We start from the raw sequence: 20,245 nt of genomic DNA on the forward strand, positions 1-20,245 counted from the left end.
GATCTGAGAATTCACCTTTGGCTTTCTTTTTCCTTTTTTTTCCCCCTTTTTTGGCTGCTCTGGATCTTCACTGGGACGTGCTGGCCCTCTAGTTCCAGAGCTTGGACTTAGCTGCCCTGTGGATTGTGGGATCTTAGTACCCCGACCAGGGGTTGAACCCAAGTCCTGTGCATTGGAAGGTGAATTCTTAACCACTGGGCCACCTGGGAAACCTCGCCCTTGTGGGGTGAGTGTTACATTACCCTCCCTGGTCTCTCGTCCAGGTCCTAGGGTAGTTCATGGAAGGACACGCTAAGTCATCTCCGGCCCCTCGGTACCACCATCACACCTAAGTTTGCACCCCATCTTCCACCACAAGACCCTGTGGCCTCTGTTGCCAAGAGGAGCTCCCAGGGGCTCTGATTCCTGTCCACCCTCTAGCTGCCAACCACGGATCTGGGCTCCAGAGGCTGATGAAAATCTTCTTATTGTCTCGCTACCAGCGCCGAGCCAAGCTCTGAGTCACCCTGTCCTTTGCAGGATGAGAGAGGGAGAGACAAAATCTGTTTTTGAGGGGAACCTTAGAACACAAAGATGAAGGCAAAGATGAAACTGACAAATATTTCATTACCAGCTTGAAAAACAGCCAGCTTGCGATTGACCTGCTTTTAAAAGTTGGTGGATGCGGGGGTGCCTTGCTGGTGATTTCATTGGAAAGGGAGGCAACACTGGCCGGCCCAGCTCCCCAAGAGCTGCACGTCAGTGGAGGGGGGGCACCCCCGTCAGACTGACGTGATTCCCCCATCCCTGGGTGGATGACCCTTTGTGGAGGGTCTGCAGAACCCCGTGACTGACCGCTATCTCCCACCCCTGCTGTCATTCACTTTTCCTCTTCTTTCCAGGCTACAAGCAGCAGACATTTGATACAGCTGTCGCTAAATGCAGGGTCTGACCCAAACTCCTGATCTGGGAACAAGAGTCGGGTGCCTTGCAGCCCCGTCACTCGCTCCAGTCCCAGTGGTCCCGGCTCTGTCTCCTTGCTGATGACAATTATGCTCGTCTTGTTCATGAGACAGACCCTGGGGCTCCCTTAGGGGAAAGCAAGTCATCACAGGGGAATCCCAAGGGCTGGAACTCCAAGAGGAAGTCGGCCACCCTTGTTAATGACCCAGGGCCCAGGACCAGTGCACAGTCCCCTGGGTGGGGGCGGGGGGGTCCACTTCAGTTATGGTTACAGATGAACAAAGGGAGATTTGGGGTAGGATGGGGGTGGTGGTTAGGACATCATTCTAGACTGTAGAAATGCCCTTTGCCCTCGGCAAAGCAGAAGAGTTTTACCCTCATTTCCGTCACTGCTTTGCCACTCTGGAGGGCCAGGGCTCGCAAACCGAGGGGGACAGCATGGCACACCGCTCCCCCGCACCCTCCCCTTGCTGTGACCCCACTTTCATCTCCCACCTCCCCAGAAGATCAGCCATCGTGACAGCCCCTCACTCGGCCACACGGGGCATCCTTGGACAGATACGTGACAAGGCTCAGAGACAGGCTCGAGGACAGAGGGGAAGGGGTCATGGGGAAGAGTCCAGTGGTTGGCCCCCACTGGACTCTTAACTTCAGAGCATATGGTGAAGCTGTTGGATCTGAAAGAAATGAATAAACCATCATCAAGGGAGATCGGAGAGGACGAGGCAAACAGGCAGCGGAAGCAGCTGACGGATAACCACGTCTGCCAGGTCGTTGCAGGCAGCGTGCCCGAGCGCGGGCTCTGGTCTAACGCTCAGAAATGAACTGTCCGAGGAGACACATGTGCTAACAAAGCGAGGGACTTTATTGGGAGGGGCCCCCGGGGGGAGAGCAGCAGGCGAGGGAACCAGGAGGACAGCTCTGCCTCGTGGCTAGCAGCCTGGGGTTTGACGGTGCTGGGGTTAGATTCCGGGTTGTCTCTGGCCAATCGTTCTGACTCAGGGTCGTTCCTGGTAGCTTGAGCGTCGCTCAGTAGTTAGATTCTAGCCAGAAGGGTTCTGGGACGTTGGATGCACGGACTGGGATCCCCTCTCTCCCTTTGCCTTTTCCCCAATTCTTCTGGTTGGTGGTAACTCATTAGTTCCATGGTCCTGACCAGGACCTCCTGCTGTGAGAGAACTCATACAGGTGTTTACTGTGATGCTTGGAAAGGGCGGGTGGTTTCGGTCAGTGGTTGCCCTAACAAGGTAACCTGATCTCCTGGGAGGCAGGCTTTGAGAACAGAACTGGGTGTGACCAGGGGAGCTGGGTGCTGCCCCCCAGCTTCCTAATCTAGGAAGTTCCACGAAGCCTCAATTCAGAAATCGCTTCTTCCATGCAGCCCTCCCTGAGTCTTCCAAATCAGGCTGGCCATTCCTTCTTGGAGGGCGGCTTCCTTGGCTAGAACGTTTGTGTTTCAGTGCACCTGCAGTTCTAAGCAGATGCCTGGGAGGGATGGAGTAAGCAGTAGGTAAGTCCTGTGAGTTGAATAAGACACACAGAACAGTGAATTTCCTTTTATTAAAATACAGTGATGTAATGAAGAGGCGGGTTTGAGACTAGCTTGTTCTGTGCTGTGCTTAGTTGCTCAGCCGTGTCCGACTCTTTGTGACCCTATGGACTGCAGCCCCCCAGTTTTCCTCTGTCCATGGGATTTTCCAGGCAAAAATACTGGAGTGGGTTGGCATGCCCTCCTTCAAGGGGTCTTCCCAACCCAGGGATTGAACCCACTTCTCCTGCATTGGCAGGTGGGTACTTTACCACTAGCGCCGCCTGGGAAGCCCCAACTTCAGTTCAGTTTAGTCACTCAGTCGTGTCCGACTCTTTGCGACCCCATGAATCTCAGCACGCCAGGCCTTCCTGTCCATCACCAACTCCCAGAGTTCACTCAGACTCATGTCCATCGAGTCAGTGATGCCATCCAGCCATCTCATCCTCTGTCGTCCCCTTCTCTTGCCCCCAATCCCTCCAAGCATCAGAGTCTTTTCCAATGAGTCAACTCTTTGCATGAGGTGGCCAAAGTATTGGAGTTTCAGCTTTAGCATCAGTCCTTCCGAAGAACACCCAGGACTGATCTCCTTTAGAATGGACTGGTTGGATCTCCTTGCAGTCCAAGGGACTCTCAAGAGTCTTCTCCAACACCACAGTTCAAAAGCATCAATTCTTCGGTGCTCAGCTTTCTTCACAGTCCAACTCTCACATCCATACATGACCACTGGAAAAACCATAGCCTTGACTAGATGGACCTTTGTTGGCAAAGTAATGTCTCTGCTTTGAATATGCTATCTAGGTTGGTCATAACTTTCCTTCCAAGGAGTAAGCATCTTTTAATTTCATGGCTGCAATCACCATCTGCAGTGATTTTGGAGCCCCCAAAAAATGAAGTCTGACACTCTTTCTACTGTTTCCCCATCTATTTGCCATGAAGTGATGGGACCCGATGCCATGATCTTCATTTTCTGAATGTTGAGCTTTAAGCCAACTTTTTCACTCTCCTCTTTCACTTTCATCAAGAGGCTTTTTAGTTCCTCTTCACTTTCTGCCATAAGGGTTAGAAAGCTCTTAATTATCTTGAATTATCTGAGGCAGTATTCCCAAGGAAAAAATCCTACAAAACACAGGTTCTGCAAGATGTTAACAGGTGTTATCTAATAAAAGGGTTCTGGTGTCAACTCCATTTGGAAAACAAAGTTGTACAGGTTTCTTCACTTCGGGGAATTCTTCAGGCCTTAAAGGTTCATGTGAAATCTGAATATTCAAAGTTTCCAGAACTCATTAGGTTGGACCATATGAGATTGCTGTTTTATAGTCCCAGAAAAAAAAAAAGCACCAGTTAAATAGCAGTGATTTCAGGTGGTTCAACACAGTATTTGACTATAGAACCCATTTCCGTGGTCACTGGAGCTCCGTGGGGCTCCATTTGGAAAATACTGATGTGCAGGACCTTGGTTTTCCTTTTGGAGGAGGGGAGGAGGATGGGGCTGGAAAAGGAAATGGCAGCCCACTCCAGTATTCTTGCCTGGAGACGCTGATGGACAAAGGAGCCTGGCGGGCTGCAGTGCGTGGGGTCACACAGAGCTAGACACGACTGAAGTGATTTAGCATGCAGGCATGTACGCATGCGTGCAAGAAGATGGGGAGGCGGCTGGAGGGTTCACAGATGAGAATCTAAGTCCCACCGAAAGCCTTTCCACGGTTACAGCCCCTCCCTGGAGATCCTGGTATGACTGTCTCCACCTCCACCGCACAGCAGCCATCTGCAAACCACAGTCTAGGGTGAGAACACTCTAGAAGAACCAAACGTTTATCTGCTGGAGCAGGCCATAGGCCTACGTCCTCAATCCCAAACAAGCAACAGTCCAGATGCGCCCTGAAAGCCAGGGCAGCCACAGCAAGCAGGAATGAGCAGACGCCACGGAGCCTGGAGCTCCCTTGGCCTTCTGGTTGTCTGTCTGAAGAAGAGAGCCGAGTTTGAGCAGGGTGGAAGGAGCGGCTGCGGTGGGTCTACAGACACAAGGTCAGGGCAGCACACACCGCTCCTTTGGGGACCTGACAGCGGCGTACCCGCGGCCGCCTGCTGCTGTCGACGGCCAGGCTGTGCTAATCTGAGGTTAGCCATGTGGGTGTCTTTCCCTGTGCCTGCTGGCCACCTGCATGTCTGCCTTGGAAAGCATCTATTCAGGCCTTCTGCCCATCTTTCAATCAGGTTGTTTGGTTTTCGAGCAGTGACTGGGATGCCGTGGACGTAGTTGGGTACTGACCCGTTACTGGTCGTATCATTTGCAAATATCTCCTCCCGTTCAGTAGGTTGTCTTTTCCTTCTGTCGATGGTTTCCGTTGCTGTGCGAAAGCTTTCAAGTGTAATTGGTGAAGCGCTTTCAAATCTCAGTCTTCTTTTTAGAACGCTGACCGCGCCCCCCGCCATTGGGGTCACAACAACATCATATTCCTCACCTCTATCCCCTACTCTCCAGGGGTAGCCCACATCTGTCTTGCATCCCCACCCCCCCACAAGAAACACAGGATTGCACATGTCAGGCAGGAGAGCAGGTTCTCCAGGAATGCAGGAGCTAGTGATGAAGCCGGTCAGGGGAGGATTTTCTGAGCGCCCGCTCATCTGTCTTGAGCATGTCTTGGATCAAATCTGACATTAATTAAAAGAAGGCCTCTGGGCTCAGAGCACCTTGCCGGCTGAGTTGAATATTTTATTAATATGTGGCATTTACACCGGACTTTAAATTTGCCAAGTGCTTCGCGGTGATTTACGGTATCATCTTTGCCGCTCCTCTGCGGGTGCTGGCGTGCTCTGTCATCCGTCATCAATGTGCTCCAAGGCCATTCTCCATCCTCCTCTTGCTTGCTGCTCTTTTCACTCCTGCTTCTCTTGTTAGTTCTCAAGAGATGCTTCATCCTGGTGGGTTTAGTCCTAACCATCCTTCCAGCTTCCTTGCCCATCTGTTTTTTACCACAGTTAAAAGTAACAATTGGGAAAGAAAGGAAGGAAGGAAGGACAATAGTAGCTAATTAAGACCAGGGCACCGAAGAATTGATGGTTTTGAACTGTGGTGTTGGAGAAGACTCTTGAGAGTCCCTTGGACTGCAAGGAGATCCAACCAGTCCATTCTGAAGGAGATCAGCCCTGGGATTTCTTTGGAGGGAATGATGCTAAAGCTGAAACTCCAGTACTTTGGCCAGCTCATGCGAAGAGTTGACTCATTGGAAAAGACTCTGATGCTGGGAGGGATTGGGGGCAGGAGGAGAAGGGGACGACAGAGGATGAGATGGCTGGATGGCATCACTGACTCGATGAATGTGAGTCTGGGTGAACTCTGGGAGTTGGTGATGGACAGGGAGGTCTGGCGTACTGCGATTCATGGGGTGGCAAAGAGTTGGACGCGACTGAACTGAACTGAACTGAAGAGCAGGGTGTGCTCATTCACTCAGTCATTTCCAACTCTTTGCAGCCCCATGGACTTTTGCCCTGCAGGCTTCTCTGTCCATGGAATTCTCCAGGCAAGAATCCTGGAGTGGGCTGCCACTTCTTACCCCAGGGGATCTTCTCGACCCAGGGATCAAACCCAAGTCTCTTGCGTCTCCTGCATTGGCAGGTGGGTTCTTTACCACTAGTACCACCTGGGAAACCCTAGAAAATTAACACCTAGAAGATGGAATGAATGCCAAAAAGGAGTCAGGAAGGAGTCCACTTGGCCTTGGGACCATCCTCTTCAAATGGGAAGAGTTTAAAGCCTTAGGCTTGCTCTTCCTTCTCATCACATAGCAACCTGATTATATAGAGAATACCGTGTTAGCACCCCGATATTATAAATTCACTTTTTATCTGGATTGAATTTTTTGAATTGTCTTGAGAATAAATCATAAATGAAATATCATCTACAGAGCAATATCAAACGCTGTAATTTTGATAAAGGTGGAAATAAAGCAGAGGTGGGAAGCATGTGTTCCACGTTCCTCAACATTTATAAGGACACTCAACAGTAAGACTGATAAGGAAGAAACCATGGAGCCATCAACAGACTCTCTAAATCAATACTGTGATAAACTTAAGAAACCAATATGTTAATATGTTATTTAAAGTGACAGCGGTACCCATCAGAGAATTGAAAGTCAGAATTGTTAAGAAATATTTTGCCTCTTGGGAGTAAAACTAAGGATAGGAATTGGAGGTAGGGAAATTATTACTGTAGACTTTTTCTGAGCATTTTGTGTTTTTTTTTTTTTCAAGGGAAAGTATATCACCATGATTAAAAAGCAGTAAGCAGTGTGATTGAAAGCAACCACTTTTTAACTTCAAAATAAGAGCGTGAAATGAAGCCTCTTTTTGTGCCTAAAGTCTTAGAAAAAGTAAAACTGGAAGATGGTTTAGGAAAAAACCGAGGTGTTGAAAGGGTGTGGGCACATCTCAGATGCAGGAAGGAAGGGCGGAGGTGCAGTCAGGCTTCAGGGGATAAATCAGGCAGAGACATAAACACTTCAGGGCCAGTTTTCTTGATGTCATCGTGCCCGTGACATTCTCTCCTCCTGTAGGTCAGCTTTGTCTACAAGACGTGGACTCGGGAGAACACAGCCCCTGACCTTTCCACGCTGTGCGTGATGACCCAAGGCTGGGTGGGCGTGTTCACCCATCAGAGCCACAACCACGTGGGGCCCACCCAGAAGAGCCCCGAGGGCCCCCACCTGGCAGCTGGCAATCACAGAACTGGGCTGGGGGAGGCACAGAGTTAATTTCCTCCTCTGTTAACCTCCCAGTAAGAAAACAAGGACCACCCCCCACCGCCCTCATGAGCCACATGCATTATACTAGATACCATCTGCCTTCAGTGCCGCAAAGCATGACAGTGATCTGAGGCATCAAAGTCTTTTCTTTGTCTGGTTTTTGGAAATGCTTTGGTGAGAGTCAAGTATGGGGAGGGATAAACGGGGTTATTCATCATCCTAAAAGAACTGCCAAAGTCTAATTTCATGCAGAAGTCCTTCAAGGGGCTTTAAAAAAATGTCTCCTCCCAACTTCTTAGAGGAATCATAAAACCATGACTGTGTGCCCCCCGCACCTCCAAAGGTGCCCCCACAAGGAGTTAGTTGTACCTTGACTCTGCTTGCGGGGCTGAGTGTGGCCAGGTGCGCCCACAGCGATGAAGGTGTGCCTCCCAGGCAGCTGGCCCCAGGGTGCCCTTCCCCGCAGCAAGGCCATTCGAAAGCCACTGGTTCTTTGGTACTCAGGCCTCTTTATGGTCCAACTCTCACATCCGTACACGACTACTGGAAAAACCATAGCTTTGACTCTACGGACCTATATTGGCAAAGCAATGTCTCTGCTTTTTAATATGCTGTCTAGGGTTGTCATAGCTTTTATTCCAAGGAACAAGTATCTTTTAATTTCATGGCCGCAGTCACTGTCCACAGTGATTTTGGAGCCCAAGAAAATAAAATACATTCTTTGTGTAACCAAATCACTTTGTCGTACAAGAGGAATTAGCAACGTTGCAAATCAACTATATTTCAATAAAAATAAGTAAGAAAATAATAAGAGAGAAAGAACTGGAGTTAAATCCACCTCTTCTGGAACACCTCTATTTTTCATCTTTCCCAACACTTAACTTCATCCCATATGAACAGCAGGGTTCACAAACCACAGTAGAAAAGTGTGTCGAACTACTTTTTCTAAAAAAAGGTAACAGTTTAAGTTGATAACTTCCATCCTTTATTAGACCTTTTCAAGACCCCATAGGAATTCCATGGCAATGGAATCCTGTGGCAATACCTGGCTGGACAGACCAATATTTTCTTTAATAAATGTATGATATTTCAGAGTTCCCATCTTCCTGGATTTCCTTCCCACAGGCCAGGAAGGGGAATTCACATACTGGGGGCCAGTCTCCCCCAAAGCCGCCTCCAAGCTGTGGGATCAGCTTGGGCACGAAGGCAGCCGGACCGCCCTGTGGTGTGTGAGTCCTTGATGGCCGAGAGGGGACACCTACTGCCCTGTGGTGAGCACTGCCCCCTCACCTGGCCTGATGTCCATCTCCCAGCTTAGCGACAATGACCAGGTGGGCAGAGGAGGGATCTAAGCTGAGCTTGCCCGGCCCGCTTGGCGGCTCCTGAGGCCACCCCCGTGGCCCGGTGGTCCCATCCAGCAGCTGATGCTCCAGGATGGTTATGTGTCTGTTTTTCAGTGAGTGACCTGGGCATGAATTACGTTCAGACTTGCTCCTAAAGCATAAGTAGTGGTAAAGCATCATCTGGCTAGAAGGCCCATTATCGGACCACCCGCTCCTCTCTGCTCAGCCCCTCCGTCTCTGCCTGTCACAGTCCCTGACTGGGGAGTAGCCGCATGGCATGGCTGAAATACAGAAAGGGTGGAGAAATGATCTGAGATAGGGGGGCTTACTGGTTCCCACCTCCGGAACAAGAGAAAACTGACTCACACTGCAGGCAGAGGGGCACAGCCCAGGGGAAGGCCCGGGATTACCTTGCTGAAGGGAGGTTGAGACGCTCTCTCCCTGGGTGGAGAGCTGGTCTCTGAAGGTGGAGGCTGCTCCCCGGTCAAGGAGGAACAGAAGGCCCGTGCCCCCTCCCCTTGGAGGGTGGGGAGACACGGAGATTCAGGAGGGGTGGGAGATGGTGAGAGGCAGACCCCCACCCGCAGAAGAGCAGAATGGGCAGAGCAGGTTTGGAGCTTATTCTCAAGTTTGCCCTGGGGACCCTGGCTCCCTGCGTCCCGGGGGCCTATAACCCCAGGTTTGGAAGTTGGTCTTCCTTCTCTCTGCACTTGGCTTAATGGCAGCAGCTGTGAAAAGAGGCCTGGCTTACTAATAATATTCCAGCCACTTTGGATTCTTGTCTTAATTATCTCCCTGATTTGCAATTTTGGTGGAAGCCCTGGGGTGTGAACACCAGTCTCATTTTTTCCTCTTCCCTGTTTCACCCAGCGGGTTCTTTCTACCACCAGCTGGTCTCCAGTATCTGCCTTCATTCCCGTATTTGTTGTCTTGCCGGGTGGGTCATTCGTCTTGGTTTCTCATTAGTTTAGCTATCAGGCACTCCTCCACCTTCAGACAACTGCAGTCATATTCCCTTCTTCCGTTACCTCTTCTTCCTCTCCTTTATTCCAAATCGGAAACTTGATTGGCCGACAGCCAAGATGTGCATGCGCGTGTGCTCAGTCGTGTCCGACTCTTTGTGACCCTTTTGACTGTAGCCCTCCAGGCTCCTCTTTCCATGGGAATTCTTCAGGCAAGAATTGGAGTGGGTTGCCATTTTCTCCTCCAGAGGAATCCTCCCAACCCAGGGATCAAACCCGCATGTCCTGTGCCTCCTGCGTTGCAGGGTGACTCTACGTGCTGAGCCACCTGGGGGGCCACCGCGTGTGCATTTGGCGGCAGAGGCTATGGTACCCGCTGTGGGCGTGGCCAAGCTACGGGGCGGGGCAGAGGCTGTGGTACCCTCTGTGGGCGTGGCCAAGCTACAGGGCGGGGCAGAGGCTGCGGTACCTGCTGTGGGCGTGGCCAAGCTACGGGGCGGGGCAGAGGCTGTGGTACCCTCTGTGGGCGTGGCCAAGCTTCAGGGCGGGGCAGAGGCAGGATGCGTTCCCTTTGCTCAGAACCTCCTTGGGATGCAGATACTCGGATGCCAGCCTGTGCTGCCCACACCTGGGAGAATAGCTGCAGCCCATCTCAGCCAACTGGGATGGTGAAGGGATTGGGGGACTGAGGGTCAAGCCTGGCCCTGCCCCTTGACACCCTGTCAGTGTGGAGGAGCCCTTTCTCTCCTACATTAGTTGGATAGCCTCCCCGCACCGCTCCCCGCCCCGCCCGCCCACCACCACCTCCACCACCTCCAGAGCTGTTGGGAGCATTAGTAAGTCAAGTGCTAAATAACTAGAAAGGGTTAGTTTGCTAATTAATGTAAGTCCTATTGTCAGGGCTGCACTACCATTTACATTAAATGACTCATTCGAGCAGAATCTTTAACAAAAGAGCCACCAGCTGCTGTTTATGGTTTAGAAAAGCAAGTTTTCTCAAAGGGAGGGATTGGCCCCCCTGGTGTCAGGGAACCCAGGCCAGTCTCTGCTTAGCTTTTGACACCTGGTGAAGAACGTTGCCCCAGATGAGACCACAACTTGCTGATGGGAGTGGGTTGTGGTCTGGGCTGTGCTGGTACAAAAAAAGATTGAGAACAGCAGACTTGTGAACACTGGGCTCCCCGAAGGTGGGAGACAGGCCAGATGGAGGCAGCTCAGATGTCCTCTAACTTTATCTTCTCGGGACCATGGACAGCTCCCGAGATTCCGGGGCTGTGTAAGAGGCTGCCTCCCCCTGGATCTCAGGGATGCCTGAAACCCTTAGACATATCCACCCTAGCCAGGCCTGAAATTCAGCCCCCAGTGGTATGTGGAACCTCGCCAAGGACATTCATTCTTTTTGAAGCTTGTGAGATGCATCAGGCAGTCCTGAAAGTTTTGAACTTTTATTATCCAAATTCCTCCCTGGAGTGACAGCTTCTGCAGTGCCCACCCTTGGAGGAAATCTCTGAAAGACAAAGAAAAGGACAAGAAACTATCAAGGATGAGGAGCCTGGACCTCTGAATCAAAGCTCCCCCTTTTTTTGCAAGCATTTTGCAAGCAAAAAGGATTAAAACAGTCAAATTCAAATGAACTCCAGGACTCAAAAACTTCAGTTTCTCAACATCAACGCGTAATAGAAAAATCCACTGACCTTTACAAATGTAAGATTCATTCTTTACGTCGAGTTCCTTTATCTGCAAACAGAGCGGCACACCTGTTTCAGAAATGAGCCTTTGCAGGATCTGCTTTTAACCTGTGTTGTGTCATGCTGAAATCCTGTTATTCTGATTTCTTACGAAGAAGTGAAGAAACTGCCTGTTCTGAACAGCTGAATGAGTGTAAGCGTGTTGAGTGACTATAAAGTATGCAAAAAGGACCATAGGTTTGCCAGTGTGATGGAGTATGTAACTGTTTCCATGGTACCCCAGGGGTACCCCCACCAAGCGGGTTCGACCATGCATCTCCCTGCCCTGGTGGACGACAGCCCTAACCCAGCCCACAGCGGTCTGCTTGTTTTGGCTTTGTGCAAGTATTGTTGCTGTGTAGTTGCTCAGTTGTGTCTGACGATTTGTGACCCTGTGGACTGTAGCCTACCAGGCTCCTCTGCCCATGGGATTCTCCAGGCAAGAACACTGGAGTGGGTTGCCATTTCCTCCTCCAGGGGATCTTCCCTACCCAAGGATCAAACCCACAAGCCCTGAATTGGCAGGCGGGTTCTTACCACGGAGCCACCTGGGAAGCCCATATGCATGTGTAATATTATAGAAGAATGATTCCTAATGCCTCGTGCGTCTTTATGTCTCTTTCAGAGGGTCTTGCGGTTGGAGTTGGATTTGGGGCCGTAGGAAAGACGGCGTCGGCCACCTTCGAGAGTGCCAGGTAAGCAACACCTTATGCCTTGGTGGCACTGCGCCAGCTGGTGCCTCGGGTGAGCCGTCTGCACTGAGCTGTGCAGCACCCCAGCCCCCCAGCTCTGACTGGTGGAGGCGAGGAGGAGGGCAGGGGCGCTCACACCTGAGAGAGATGCTCCATCAAAGAAACAGGCTTATGCCAAGTTCTTCCAGCAAGCTAGCTAAGGGGTAGCTGTTTTGGAAACCAACTGTGGATGTAACTGCATGCTGTTTTCCAAACGCTTTAAATGGATAAATCAGGATAAGACAGTGTTCTGGGGGGTTGATTCCAGGACCCGCCGGCAGATGCTCGAATCCGCCAGGGCTCGAGTACCGTGATCGCCCTTGGTATTCGCCGGTCCCATATCCGAGAATTCAGCCCCAGGCGGATGGAAAGGCCAGAGAGCCACAAAGGCCACGGCTGGCCATCCCGACCCTCCCTCTCTTCCGAGCCCTCGCGTTCCTCTCCCTGGCTGCCTCCGCTCCCGATTTCCTCTCTCTCACGTCTGCTTCTTCCCCGGCTCTCCTGCCGGCTTCGTGTCCGCCGGCCCCTCCTGAAATGCTCATGTTCGCTGGCGCTCCATCTCCAGGGCCCCCCTTCTTCTCGGCGCTCTCTCCCTGGCCGTTCTCCCGCAGCCCCAGGGCTTGATTCTCCGTTGGTCTCCCGTCACCACCAGGTACCTGGCTGAGCAAGCCAAGCTCACTGTCATCCTTGAGCCCCTGTTCCCCCCATCTTCCCGAGACAGTCACCAGGCCTTGTGGGTTCTTCTCCCCTCCACCTCTCTCGGATCATCCAGAGCCGGGATAAGGCCACAGCCTCGGGACCATAAGGGGGCTTCGTGCAGATGAGCTGCCTGGTCCACTCGTGCCCACAGAACCAGGAGTACCCCAGCCTCCAGGCTGAAGGAGGGCGCGGTGCCATCCATCCAAGGGCAGAAGACTCAGATGCCCGCAGGGGACGAAGGATAGCACAAACGGGCGCAGGCGATCAGGTAGGGACAGGCAGGCGGGGCCGCTCGGGGGCGGATAGTTGGGAGTGGTGGGGTCCGCGGCGACTTTGAAACAGCTAGCACAAGCGCACTCTCAAGGTGCTCAAAACTTTTAAGTTAATTAATCTGTGGCCACGCTGGGCCTCTGTCGCTTTGTGGGACGGCTCTCGATTGCCTCGTGCGGGCTTTTCGCTGTTTCTCTTGTAGAGCAGGGGCTCAGCGGTTGTGGCGCGTGGGCTCGGCTGCCCTGCGGCATGTGGAATCTTCCCAGACCAGGGATCGAACCCGTGTTCCTTGCACTGGCGGGCAGATCTTTTACTATCGGACTGCCAGAGAAGTCCCTGGAAATCACGATATTTTGAAAACATAATTCGGCTCAAAGTGGTGGTCCGGTGGCCACTGGCTTCTGTGTTGAGTTCATTCGACTGCCCTCTGACTGGTACAATCTCAAAATCGACTTTTTTCCCCTGAAGGCAATGTCGCCGCTTCCTTCAATGGTCTGCCCTGGGTCTGTGGACCGTGGTTGCCAGGAACTACTTCCTCACAGAATCCCACCCTCCCTGCTCGGTCCCCACCTTTCCTGGGGTCTCTTTACTCCCCGTCGCATCCTTTCCTCGAGACCCTCAGCTGCCCTAGGGCCTCCGTGTGTCTGTGTAGTCACTGGGGTCACTGGACTCTGATGCTACATGTGAAGGGGCCCGTTTGCTGCACGAAGCCCCGGACGCGGGCATGGGCTGCCACGTTGTGGGTCGAGATTTTTTCCTTTTTCTCAATTCTCATACCTGCCTGTCAGACTCGCAAGTCGCTCCCTCGCCCCGACTCCAGGGTCAGCATTAAACAAGACACCTATGACGATGATCCCAGGAGATGGTAGATGGGTGAAGCCCTCAGACTGTGAGGACCATCACCCAGACCTGGGGCTTGATTGGCCTCATCAAGCCTGCGGGCTGCTCTTCCTGCCCCAGGAGTGGTGGGGCGGGGAGGGCTTCATGCCCTGGCACAGCCATCCGATCTCCACTTGCCTTGGACCACGCAGACCGTCAGGGCGGGCAGTGTTGGGCGCTGAGGGGCCCTCCCGAGTCCCTGGAGTCGCGCACGCTCCAGAGACATCCGTGCCAGCCGGTGACAGCCCGCCCCAGGCACCGTGCTCACGGCCCGGCTTCCCGTCTGGTGGCACCTCATCTCCCTCGACATCAAGATGTCAACTCCAATGTTCTGTCACCGGCTCTTTCTGCTAAGCTTCGTGTCTCTGAAGAAAGTAGAAGAAAAGTCTTTTCAACCCAGCTCCCTGTTTCCTGAGACCAGACAGATCCTCTGAGTTATGTAAACCCTCCTCGGGGCTCTCCATTTGCGATCGAGCTGGGGAGGTGGGGCTGTTTTCAGCCTCATGAAACCCTCTGATAAACCAGCCTCCTTGGGGGGATTTTATGCCCCTCTGACTCTGCCCTCATTGCCCCTGTGTCCAGGGTATGGAGTGTGGGGAATGGTGGGGAGAGTGGGTCCATACAATGCCGGCCACAGAGACAGAAGAAGGGTGGCCTCATGCAGACCCTGTCCTTCAGTCTGTCTGCCCCACTTACAGATCCATACACAGTTTGTGGTTTGGGTTCTTCCTTTCAAATTCCTCTGATCTTACTTCAGAACAGCCCCTGCCCCCAGTCAAGGCATGTGAGCCTTCTCTGCCCTTAGCTCATGCTGCAGACCACGCAGGGTTTCGTGGGAGGCAGAGAGAAAGATAAAAAAGAGAAAGACAGACTAATGCTAGGGGGAGGGGGGGTGTAAAAACAGTCATCAGACGATTAAATGCATCTTTTGAAAGAGAGGTTTTGCTTTTTAAAATTCCAATTCTGCGTAATTAACAAGTGATGTGCCTAAAACGTTGACATGCAGAGGTGGAAGATAAAGGCATGACAAAAGACACGAGGTGAATGCTGATCAAGAGAAAGCGGGTATTAGCAATTTCAGTCTCAGACCAGGCAGACTCAAAGGCGGAAAGCCGCTGAGAGAATAAAGGTCAGTACTTAATGACAAGAGAGACAAGGTACCCGGCTGACATAATGATCCCGCGTGTGTACGCTTCCAGCAACATCAGCCTCACAAGGCTCAGGAAAAATGGTCAGAACTGCAAGGAGCAACAGTCAGAAGCCCAGTCGTGGTGGGGAGAACGGCTCCCCTCTCTGACGCTGATAAATGGGTAACGTGCTAACAAAATGTGCGTAATGGACATATGTGGACCCCAACCCAGCAGTTAGGAAAACGTCAACCTTCTTCCCAAGCACACGGTGTGGGTGTTTCCCAGAAATGGTGACAGCACCGTGCCACAGAGAAGGTGAGAACACACCCAGGTCAATACCGTTCAGACCAGACTTTCTGACCTCAGCGCCACGTAATCGAAAAATAGCACCCAGATCGCTAAAGCAATCGGTCAGTGGAGGCGAAGCCCTCAGGCACCATGAGATGAGCACAGGTAGGGGATGCAAACCAGATGGTCCAAGGAACCAGTGGACCTCAGGGGCGCTTCAGAGAACAAAGCGTTTCGTCAGGAGGGTGGGGGAGGTGGTTAAGAGCACGTGCAGCCTCAACCTGCAGGCAGGTGACATCACCAAGGGGGGTGCGGTTCACGTGGGAATTTATGGAAGTGAGACCGAAGGCCAAAGGAGAAGCACCTTCTTCAGCAAGAGGCTGACAACCTTGGTGGGTTCTGATGACAAAGTCCAAGGGGCAATTTGAACCTTGACGCCACTGAAGGGAAGAATTCTGGTGTGGGGGAGGTAGACGGATCCCTGTGAAGAGTCCAGCGACTGGACAGATGCTGTTGACACCACTGTTACCTGTTATTTTAAGAGCGACAGAGAAGTTAGAGGATGGCTCGATGATGGTGGGAATGGAGAGGCTGATGGGAAGGAGGGGGTTTAGACTCAGAACCGATAGGCAGCATTTGTCACCTGATTCTTTCATCGAGTGGGAGGGAGAGTTCACGTTCAGGAGACGTAGGTAATCACATAGGTAGATGAGAGGGGCTGAGGGGGAATGAGGGACAGGTCTGCATGGATTTGGGAGGGGAAGAGAGTTACCTGGCATATGCCTGTGATGTGTGGACCGAGCTAGCTGGGCCAGGCAGAGCTCTCCATTTAGTGCAGGGGTTGGCAAGTGGGCCAAATCGGGCCCAACACTTGGCTTCTATAAGTAAAATTTTATTGGAGCACAGCCATGGCCAAGTTCACTGTCCAAGTTATGACACCAGCTACCAGAAAAGACTACATGTGTTGTTGTTAATTCAGTAAGTGGTGTCTGACACTTTGTGACCCCCATGGACTGCAGCACACCAGGCTTCCCTGTCCTTCACCATCTCCTAAAGTTTGCTCAAATTCATGTCCACTGAGTCAGTGATACCATCCAACCATCTCATCTTCTGCTGCCCCCTTCTCCTCCTGTCCTCAATCTTTCCCAGGATCAGGGTCTTTTGCAAGGAGTCGGCTCTTCACATCAGGTAATCAGAGTATTGGAGCTTCAGCTTCAGCACCAGTCCTTCCAATGAATATTCAGGGTTGACTTCCTTTAGGATTGACTGGCTTGATCTCCTTGCAGTCCAAGGGACTCTCAAGAGTCTTCTCCAGCATCTCAGTTTGAAAGCATCAGTTCTTTGGTGCTCAGCCTTCTTTATGGTTCAACTCTCACATCCATACATGACTCCTGGAAAAACCATAGCTTTGAGTGGAGGAGGAAATGGCAAACCACTCCAATATTCTTGCCTCGAGAATCCCACAAACAGTATGAAAAGGCAAAAAGACTACAGGTATGTGTGTTCATGTCACTCAGTCATGTCTGACTCTTTGCAACCCCATGGAACCCTGCCAGGTTCCTCTGCCCCTGGAATTCTCCAGGGACAAGAATACTGGATTGGGTAGCCATCCCCTCCTCCAGGGGATCTTCCCAACCCAGAGATCACACCTGGGTCTCCCGCAATGCAGGCAGATTCTTTACCATCTGAGCCACCAGGGAAGCCCTGCCATCCTTTGAAGGAAGGAATGGCAAATCACTCCAGTATTCTTGCCACTAGAATCCCATGAACAGTAGGAAAAGGCAGCAAGTCCACCTGTGGGGCCCCAATGAGTAATCTGTATATGGCTGCTGCCATCTAGTGTTCAGATGCTGTAGCTGCGTCGCCGCTCTGGCGCCCTCCCCATCACCAGCCTTCCACCTGGTCCGCCTTCCTCCCCCAGGTGGTGGCCTACATCTTCAGGGGACCTGTTCCAAACCGAACATCTCCTGGAGGAAGATGAGCCTCCGCCAGCAGTTCAAGGGAATCACGACTTTCTTCCTTCCGATCAGGTCCCGCAGCAGTTTCTCTTTGGTTTCACCACAAAGCCCTTCTCCATCCTGCCATTCCTTGGGGAGTTGGCCGCTTAAGTGGTTTTCCCTCCTGAAGTGTCATTACCTCCAGAGGATGTGTGCTCCAGAGAGGAAATGTGCCCTCAGCTCTTAACTCAGCGGCAGGCATAATTCAAACCAGCAGGGAGAGCGAGGCTATTTATGCTTCGGATTTGGCCTCACATATCGCATGCATCCTACTTAAGCACGAGTAGAGAGGTGTCTGTAATCCGAGAACACACCCTGACCGGCCGGCATGGCAAACATCCCGCAGCTGGCTACGTGCAGCAGAGGAGGCTGGCCGCTGACCTGACGGTACACCCCACAGAATTCACAAAGCAACACCGAGGTATTCCTGGACATTTTTTTTTTTTCTTGCTGAGTGCCCCGGCCAGCCATGGCTACCCAACACCCAGACACTTGGTCAAGGATGCCTGCAGTCTTAGCCGGCATCTGGACCTGACGTGGCTCATTGAGTTACACATTAAGGCATCAGAACAAACTCTGAAGTCTGTGTTTGCCGCTCAGATCAAAGAGCAAAGCGAAAGTCAGGTGTATCCTTCTGCCTGGCTTAAAAGCCGATATGCATGTTGAAATATTAGCATTCATTTAAGACAGCAGCCATTAATCAGCTAAGCAGCCATTTGTTTAGAGACAAAGACGGCAGTAGACACATCTTCCTGCTCGTTAGTCAACATTAATAAGTTGACAGGTGCGTAGACCTGTACGTGCCCATCCATCTGTTCCAGTTGTCCACCTACTTCTCTTCAAGTTTAATCAGGAAAACACGTTTGCAAGATAAATGCAGTGTTGAAGAGGAGACTTCGTTGACATGGTGAGAGGAGACGTTTGGTCACTCAGCAGACGTTTGGTCTGACTCTTTAACGGCCCCATGGGCTGTAGCCCGCCAGGCTCCTCAGCCCATAGGGTTTTCCAGGCAAGTATACTAGAGTGGGTTGCCATTTCCTTCTCCAGGGACTCCTCCCAACCCAGGGATTGAACCCGCATCTCTTGAGTCTCCTGAATTAGCAGATGGGTTCTTTCTGAACCACCAGGGCAGCCAGGAGCACTTTTTTTTGGCTGCACCACGTGCCTTGCGGTATCTTAGTTTCCCACCAGGGATTGAACCCATGTCTTCTGGCTTGGCAGGTCGATCTTTTATCACTGAGCTACAAGGGAAGCCCTGGAGGGCAGTTGGGGAAATAAAACATAAATTCTTTCATTGGTGTTCACTCAGTATCTTTTGGAGAAGGCAGTGGCACCCCACTCCAGTACTCTTGCCTGGAAAATCCCATGGACGGAGGAGCCTGGTGGGCTGCAACCCATGGGGTCGCTAAGAGTCAGACATGACTGAGCGACTTCATTTTCACTTTTCACTTTCATGCATTGAAGAAGGAAATGGCAACCCACTCCAGTGTTCTTGCCTGGAGACTCCCAGGGACGGGGGAGCCTGGTGGGCTGCCGTCTCTGGGGTCTCACAGAGTCGGACACGACTGAAGCAACTTAGCAGCAGCAGCAGCATCTTTTAAGGAGCAGGCTGCCAGGGCCATCTCCACATCACAGGCTGCTCTGCTAACGCCCCAGACCTCCCTGTGGCGGGACCAAGTTCCCAGACTTCTGGGGAGTCCTGACGAGACTGTCTCTTCCTCAAGGAGGAAGTCTTGACCTTCTGAATTGGATCTCAGCTTTCCTGGGTTGGGGAAGCTGCAGCCGAGCCTCAGCTCGCTGCAGAGCGGTCTCTAGCCTGAGACTGGAGCCCCAGTGCGAGGACACACCCTGGCCAGCCACACACACAGGCCCCTCCCCACCGCTACCCTTTCCATCATGTCAGCAAAACTGGAAGTAAAATCTTGTGCTGCTTTTTATTTGCAATAGCAGATGGCACTTTCCATCCTATTTAAGGCAGACAAGCTCTTCTCTTGAACCCATTAAACTACCTTGCCACGAATTCTTCAGTTCCATCGCTCAGTCATGTCTGACTCTTTGCGACCCCATGGCCTGCAGCAGGCCAGGCTTCCCTGTCCTTCACCAACTCCCAGAGTTTACTCAAACTCATGTCCATTGAGTCGGTGATGCCATCCAACCATCTCATCCTCTGTCGTCCCCTTCTCCTCCTGCCTTCAGTCTTTCCCAGCATCAGGGTCTTTTCCAAGGAGTCAGTTCTTTGCCTCAGGTGGCCAAAGTATTGGAGCTTCAGCTTTAGCAACAGTCCTTCCAATGAATATTTAGGACTGATTTCCTTTACCATTGACTGGTTTGATCTCCTTGCAGTCCAAGGGACTCTGAAGAGTCTTCCATCCTGGAATTCTAGAGTCAGTCTATTGACAGCTCCTCCCCATAATACATTGTTCTTTCCCGTCCCCCGACACAGCTGCCTAGCCTTACCTTGAATTATCAGGAGCCGGTGGAACTGGCAGCTGGTTGGCAGACAGCGCCACCGTGCGGCAGTAGGGCGTCAGGGCGAGACTCTGGGTTCCCCGCACCTGGCCTCCTGCCTGTGCCCTGGGCTCTTAATACCTACATTTCCAGCTGTGTCACGTGAGAAAGCAGGGTGGCAGCTGTGGTTCTAGGACTCCTAGTGATTGTGGGACAGTACGTGTTCCCCAGGCATGTGAAGCCCGATGTACAAATGCTACCTCTTCTAGTTTGTAAAGTAAAGGCTTTGAAACAAAGCTGCTTTCACAGCCAGTCACTCTCTCTTACAATTGTATTTATCACCAAAAATTAGTTCATAAACTCAGGATAAAACCAAGTCCTTTCTGCGCCTCCCTGCCCCGGACAGGGACTTAATTCTCTCTCTATTCAAATGCACAAAAGCCCTTTTCAATAATAATATGCAATTATGTTCTTGGGCTTCCAAGGCGGCTCAGTGGTAAAGGATCCACCTGCTGATGCAGGAGACAAGGGTTCTGCGCGTTCCAGGCCAGAGGCC

At 51.8% G+C, this 20,245-nt stretch overlaps 1 protein-coding gene across 7 annotated transcripts in view; it reads left to right on the forward strand.

Annotated features, from left to right (window-relative positions):
- Positions 1–20,245, forward strand: part of SLC39A11 (solute carrier family 39 member 11) — a 376,204-nt gene that overhangs the window by 317,736 nt on the left and 38,223 nt on the right. For all 7 annotated transcript variants that reach the window (XM_059878245.1, XM_059878242.1, XM_059878243.1 and 4 more), the window contains 1 exon segment: positions 11,873–11,942. In XM_059878245.1, the coding sequence (XP_059734228.1) occupies positions 11,873–11,942 (70 nt within the window).

Source organism: Bos taurus, chromosome 19, assembly GCF_002263795.3.
Source record: "Bos taurus isolate L1 Dominette 01449 registration number 42190680 breed Hereford chromosome 19, ARS-UCD2.0, whole genome shotgun sequence".
NCBI lineage: Eukaryota > Metazoa > Chordata > Mammalia > Artiodactyla > Bovidae > Bos > Bos taurus.